This window comes from Cherax quadricarinatus, unplaced genomic scaffold (genome assembly GCF_038502225.1).
Source record: "Cherax quadricarinatus isolate ZL_2023a unplaced genomic scaffold, ASM3850222v1 Contig5560, whole genome shotgun sequence".
Lineage (NCBI taxonomy): Eukaryota > Metazoa > Arthropoda > Malacostraca > Decapoda > Parastacidae > Cherax > Cherax quadricarinatus.
In genome coordinates, this window is record NW_027200586.1 from 10,025 (window position 1) to 17,437 (window position 7,413).

General features: G+C 45.4%; 1 protein-coding gene across 1 annotated transcript; it reads left to right on the plus strand.

Annotated features, from left to right (window-relative positions):
- The first annotated feature begins 757 nt into the window (after positions 1–757).
- On the plus strand, positions 758–6,876 carry LOC128692168 (uncharacterized). The gene is made up of 3 exons (XM_070081977.1): positions 758–904; positions 1,204–2,273; positions 6,298–6,876. Exons 1-3 carry the CDS (start codon positions 795–797, stop codon positions 6,456–6,458), a joined length of 1,341 nt encoding a protein of 446 aa, XP_069938078.1. The 5' UTR covers positions 758–794; the 3' UTR covers positions 6,459–6,876.
- The last annotated feature ends 537 nt before the right edge of the window (positions 6,877–7,413 follow it).

Genomic DNA, 7,413 nt, shown 5'->3' on the forward strand with positions numbered 1-7,413 from the left:
ATCATGCTCTCCCGTACCCCTTTCTCACCACCGCTTCCCCTTCTCCCCTCCTTTCCCTAACACCACTTTCTACCCTCACAATAAACACCCTTCCTCCCTTCCCCAACCCTCCTGGCTTCCTAACCAGCAATACTACATATACACCAGGACGACTTGCAGCTCTGTGATTAGAGTCGTCAAAGTACAGGTGACTGGTACCTGGGTAGGTTGTCGGTTCATGTTTACCTGATTATAAGTAGACACCTGACTAGTAGAATAATATAAGTTATAATAATGTGACTGAAATAATTCACAGCTAACCCACATTATGTACAGAGGATATTTATTCAAAGTTTTGTCTCTGGCATTGTAGGGTGACTGTATTCAATAATAGATTCAGTATTAATATAATAATATAGTATCTAATTATAATTATAATAATAATAAGTAGGTTAGTTGTGTTAAGGTGCCTGGGTGTTACTCGACTGTAGTGAGTAGCATTCTATTCGAAAATTTTAAAAAAAATACAAATATGTAAGAAACTCCAGATTTGCTGGAAGGTTTCAGGGTCGAAACCAGTATGTGACCTGCCATCCTGCGTGAGGGGTGACTTAAGCAGGAGGTAACAGCAATAAGACTGTTTTTATAATGATGATTATTAAAATAAAAAATCCATAGACCGCAATCCCGCTACACTCACCTCTCTTAACTTATTGTTACACTTCACTGGTCCTCTTTCCCTTGCATACACTCTCAGAAAGAACCTCCACGTAGTTTCTGCTTCACCCTGCCACACTGGGTTATCACGAGTTCTTATGGTACTCTTCTGTCTTTCCCTGGACAGGGCGCTTCACATGAAGGAACATCCTGACTACAAGTACCGTCCCAGGCGCAAAGCCAAGAGTCTCACCAAGAAGGACAGCAGGTGGGTCCTCTCCGACTAGCGTAGCCTCAATTGAGTGCTACCCTGTTTTTGCTTGCTTATTCTGAGGCTATGTTTTCTTGAGTCATAAACTTTGCGACACTTTAAATTACTATTCGTTAAGATGGTGACAGGGTACTGGCAATACTGGAAGACAATTGAACGATGTTTCGCTCTGTCCTGGATCATGAACATCGTCTACAATTTATGAGTTAGTTGTTTTTTGTTCACTCACGATAGTGACATTTATTCTTCTGTCCTGGAAAGTAACACACACACGTCTTACATCTCTTTCTCTCCAGATACCACTTCCAGCTGCCGATGTTCCAGCCTATGCTGGAGGGACTCCGTCCCTTCTACGCCCCGCCCCACCTGCTGGCACCGCCAGGGGCACCCACAGGACCACATGATAAGTCTCCTGGGGACCTGACCCGCTCCCTCCTGCCTCCTCCACATCTCTTCCACCCCCACCTCTCTGGTCTCCACTACCCTCCCATGGATCCTGGTGTCCTCTCAAGGATGAGTTCTCCCGACGCACTGGGACTCTCCAAGCTGCCTACCTCAGAACCTCTGGCGCTTTCCAAGATGGCCTCCGTCGAGTCTTCGTTGTTCTCCCGGCTGACCTCTCATGATGTCTTCAGTCTGTCCAGGTTGTCGTCTCCGCCGCTTCCCTCTCATTTATCCTCACCTCATCTGGCATCATCATCTGGATTACCTACTTCAGGGGTCACATCTGGTCTTAACCCTTCAGGCTTATCTTCTCCAATTCCCCACCCGACGTCACCGAATCTAGCACCTTCCAGCCTGGCGTCCCCTATACCCAAGTACCCGTCCGAGGTGTCTGCCACAAGTGTTCTTTCCAGACTCCCGCTGGATAACCCGTACCTGGGCATGACGGCGCGCGAGCTGGACCACCTCCGTCTGCACCAACTCCACAGCCTGGAAAGAGAAAGACGAATAAGGGAGGAATTGGCAGTATCTCCGCCGCCATCCAGAAGCCGCTCACCTTCACCTTCCAGCCCGAAGATCGATGTTGACAGTCGGTCCAGAGAATCCAGCCCTGCGAGAAGCCCAAACGAGGCTGATCCTACAGCTAATGAGCCTGACGGAAGGAGATTCTCCGACGCTGTCGGCCGGGAAGAAGACCAGGAGGTCTCCAACAGCGATGACTCGAGGGCTTTCGTCAGGTACCGGGAGAAGAAGAGCTCCGAGATGGCTCCGGACTCGCCTAGCGAGAAGTATCTTCCACCGCCATCACCACCAGGAACACTACGACTCCATCACCCCTTCCACCCCGCCTCCCTGGCCACCAGCCTCTACTCCACCACCGCCCCCCACCATTCAGTCGTCTCTTCAGCGGCAGATATGGCAAGTAGGTGCCCGCTGTATCATATTTGCTGTCTTCTAATTTTACGTATTGTGTGCGTACCTAACGTACGCACACAGGACGTACGAAAACTCTCGCACATACATACAGAAATTTTACTCTATAAATGCGTACAGGAACATACACGCGCACACACAAAATACAAACACTATTATTCGTTTTGTAAATGTTCAAGATTTTTTTAGACAGTAAGTTAACTTAGTTCTTAGGATAATAATAATAATAATAGTAATAATAATAATAATAAAGCTGAACATTCAAGCCCAGCCTTCAGCCTTTACTATTCCTGAAACGCTCACAGAAATCACCTTCCAACAAAGTGAAAAACAGTCATTTTCCATAAAAAAAAAAGAAACTTTATTTAAACAACTGTGTCCAGGTTCAAATCTTCGCAATGTTGTGCCAAGGTGACCGCAGTCATTTAAAAAAAAAGAACATGAAACAAACCCAAAACAGAGATGAACAGACACTTTACTAAGTTAGACACACGTCTCTTCCCAAATAATCCAGAAATGTTCCGAAAGTCAAAATTCTTTGGCCCCGAAGCTGTGGTTGACGGTGTCCTCGGCGCCACTGACTTGTCCTTTAATATTTCCATATTGCAACCATTGACACGGATGTGCAATTTCACTTGGTAATGTCACTGCTGCAAGATCTACGAATATCAACGAACTGATGCATACATAGACTGAGGCGGCTCCAAATTTGATCATAAATAATAAAAAGACTAATACTAATAGTGATAATAATAATAGTAATAACAATAATAATAGTAATGGTAATAATAATAATAATAATAGTAATAACAATAATAACAATATAGTTATAGGAAAGGTAGGGGGTGTGTGGACCAGGTGTTTGCAGTGAAACATGTAAGTGAACAGTATTTAGATAAGGCTAAAGAGGTCTTTGTGGCATTTATGGATTTGGTAAAGGCGTATGACAGGGTGGATAGGGGGGCAATGTGGCAGATGTTGCAGGTGTATGGTGTAGGAGGTAGGTTACTGAAAGCAGTGAAGAGTTTTTACGAGGATAGTGAGGCTCAAGTTAGAGTATGTAGGAAAGAGGGAAATAATTTCCCAGTAAAAGTAGGCCTTAGACAAGGATGTGTGATGTCACCGTGGTTGTTTAATATATTTATAGATGGGGTTGTAAGAGAAGTAAATGCGAGGGTCTTGGCAAGAGGTGTGGAGTTAAAAGATAAAGAATCACACATAAAGTGGGAGTTGTCACAGTTGCTCTTTGCTGATGACACTGTGTTCTTGGGAGATTCTGAAGAGAAGTTACAGAGATTGGTGGATGAATTTGGTAGGGTGTGCAAAAGAAGAAAATTGAAAGTGAATACAGGAAAGAGTAAGGTTATGAGGATAACAAAAAGATTAGGTGATTAAAGATTGGATATCAGATTGGAGGGAGAGAGTATGGAGGAGGTGAATGTATTCAGATATTTGGGAGTGGACGTGTCAGCGGATGGGTCTATGAAAGATGAGGTGAATCATAGAATTGATGAGGGGAAAAGAGTGAGTGGTGCACTTAGGAGTCTGTGGAGACAAAGAACTTTGTCCTTGGAGGCAAAGAGGGGAATGTATGAGAGTATAGTTTTACCAACGCTCTTATATGGGTGTGAAGCGTGGGTGATGAATGTTGCAGCGAGGAGAAGGCTGGAGGCAGTGGAGATGTCATGTCTGAGGGCAATGTGTGGTGTGAATATAATGCAGAGAATTCGTAGTTTGGAAGTTAGGAGGAGGTGCGGGATTACCAAAACTGTTGTCCAGAGGGCTGAGGAAGGGTTGTTGAGGTGGTTCGGACTTGTAGAGAGAATGGAGCGAAACAGAATGACTTCAAGAGTGTATCAGTCTGTAGTGGAAGGAAGGCGGGGTAGGGGTCGGCCTAGGAAAGGTTGGAGGGAGGGGGTAAAGGAGGTTTTGTGTGCGAGGGGCTTGAACTTCCAGCAGGCATGCGTGAGCGTGTTTGATAGGAGTGAATGGAGATAAATGGTTTTTAATACTTGACGTGCTGTTGGAGTGTGAGCAAAGTAACATTTATGAAGGGATTCAGGGAAACCGGCAGGCCGGACTTGAGTCCTGGAGATGGGAAGTACAGTGCCTGCACTCTGAAGGAGGGGTGTTAATGTTGCAGTTTAAAAACTGTAGTGTAAAGCACCCTTCTGGCAAGACAGTGATGGAGTGAATGATGGTGAAAGTTTTTCTTTTTCGGGCCACCCTGCCTTGGTGGGAATCGGCCAGTGTGATAATAAAAAAAATAAAGTTATAATAATAATAATATTGTTATTATTAATTATTATAACAACCAATAACGACAACATGAACAACAAAAAATAATTACAGTTATAATGTCAGTCAAATAGAAGGCAGACACTTGTCGACACTTGTCGACACTTGTCGACAATTGTCGACACTTGTCGACACTTGTCGACACTTGTCGACAATTGTCGACACTTGTCGACACCTCTCCAGTAGTGCTTCAGTTAAAACTTAGTAGAGGTACATAATGGATCCAGAACTGGATCTCAACAATTCTGTTTGACCCAGCGTCCTCACGGTTACTATCCACTGCCCTCCTCACAAAGTCATAAATAATAGTATTCCTTATAAGATTAAAGAAAAGCGAGAAAATACATACATTTCAAGAAGAAAGTCGTACAATTTTACGTAAAGTTTAGGTTATTTCGTATTTTTTTCGAGTGGACCATCCTCGTGTGTCGCAATGTTAAAACAGAGGCGAAGGGAGGATAGCTTCGAGTCTGGAAGAATCACTTAATCTGTCACCCTTCACTGACGTTGTTGACAGTCGTGATATGAGTTGATAGTGTCTCCTAGGATGCACAGATCCGTCTCTCAACACTATATAACGCTCCCCTCTTCATTTCCCTCCCTCTTCTCCTCCTCCTCCTCCTTCCCCATCCCCACACCTCCATCCTCCACCTCCCTCCAGGTACAATTTATAATAAGCGAGTGATTATCTCCTCGGTAGCGTAGTCTTGCTGCTCAGACATGACGCTCACAGCACTGACTTAAGAGTGGCACCTACGAAAGGGGCCAAACACGTATTATTTAAATAAGTAAGAGTATTGTTAGGGCTCAGTTAGGTCAAGTAAAGTTAGCCCCAGTTATTCTTTTCCGTACCTTGAAAATGTCGACCAATATCGTTTTCACACTCTTCTCACCTGGATAATTTCGACCTGCACTGTTCTCATACTGTTCTCGTGTGAATAATATCAACCTATATTATTCTCACCTGGATTATGTCGACTTGTACTTTTCTTCCCTCCATATACGTTAACGAAAGCTATTAACAACGTAAGAATTACGATCACTATAAAACAACGAATTCAGTGTTAATAACATCCCCCCCATCGTCCTGTGGATGATGAAGCGGCAGTTATTATTATGATGATGATTATTATTGATATTGTTATTATTGTTATTGTCACCTGATGACAAGGCTTCCGTCACATCCTGGGCTGGACAGAAGCTTCCGTCACATCCTGGGCTGGACAGAAGCTTCCGTCACATCCTGGGCTGGACGGAAGCTTCCGTCACCTCCTGGGCTGGACGGAAGCTTCCGTTACCTCCTGGGCTGGACGGAAGCTTCCGTCACATCCTGGGCTGGACGGAAGCTTCCGTCACCTCCTGGGCTGGACGGAAGCTTCCGTTACCTCCTGGGCTGGACGGAAGCTTCCGTCACCTGGGCTGGACGGAAGCTTCCGTTACCTCCTGGGCTGGACGGAAGCTTCCGTCACCTCCTGGGCTGGATGGAAGCTTCCGTCACCTCCTGGGCTGGACGGAAGCTTCCGTCACCTCCTGGGCTGGACGGAAGCTTCCGTCACCTCCTGGGCTGGACGGAAACTTCGTCACCTCCTGGGCTGGACGGAAGCTTCCGTCACCTCCTGGGCTGGACGGAAGCTTCCGTCACCTCCTGGGCTGGTGGTATATTAATGTGACTCTCGATAGCGCCTCCCTCACCTTTCTTCTTCTCTCCCCAACAGGAAATTACTTTAGCTGCCTCTACCCTTCTGGAGCCACCTACCCCCACGACCCCAGGACCGCCCTCTCATACTTCTTGGTGCGTCCTGAGGCCAAGTACCTCACCTCCCCCGCCCTTACGCCCACGCTGACCTCAGCCTCGCCGCCCTCTGTCGTTCAGTGAGAATGGAGCGTGGATGGTGGAACTTTGCTTCAAATTTAACTGGATCCACCGAGGGGTTCCTTCTCGGAATGGCAAAGGTCTTCAGTCTGATTCATCAGAGGCGGCGGAACAGGTTCACTTTTCTCCCTGGCCCGGAAAAGGCAGAGGCAGTGGGACACTCATTCCGAACAGGCAACGCTTGAAGCACTGGAACAGACATCCATCCTTCAGGAATTAGTCACAATACGGTGGGCTGGAATAATCCAGTGGCTGGAGCAATTCACGACTCATAGGTTAAAGACAGAAGCCTGCGGATAATCTACTAATTTCCATTTCCAATTTAGTTGTGAACTCACCTTCGGTGCTCCATCAGCCTTTGGTGACCAGCCCCAGGAGCTACACATCTGCTTCGACCTCTACGTTAACCAGGATGCGTGTTTCACCTGTCGAACCAGCGCATACGATTTGAGTTAGCGCGACCCGCCGCCTGAGGAGGGTAGATGTGCTGGTGTAATTTAAGTAGCTCTATCTAATTCAGAGCAACACCTGTGTGTGTATAAACAATACGTGTGTAGCGTGCGAAGAAACTGACACCTGCCAGATCATACATCAGCAGAATTGTCCAGGATCCGATTGTCGTCCTGCCAACAACAGTGAAGAATAGATTTATTGGGTCAACGTTTCGCTCGCATGAGTTGTGACAGAACTCTTCAGTTATCATAATCAAAGTAAAAAAAAACAAAACAAAGAGTTGCAGATCTTTTTTGTGTCTTTTTTTTATGCATTATAAAAGAATGTCATAGCTGTATATTAATGCGTGGAGCACCGTTATATAATATAGCAATGTGTTATAGCACATTTGCCTATTATATATATATAAACATAGCCTGTGTATAATTTATTATTTGCGTTTATTAAGCACAGTAAAAAATATATATATATATATATATACTTATGAACCAGTGTTTGTATCATC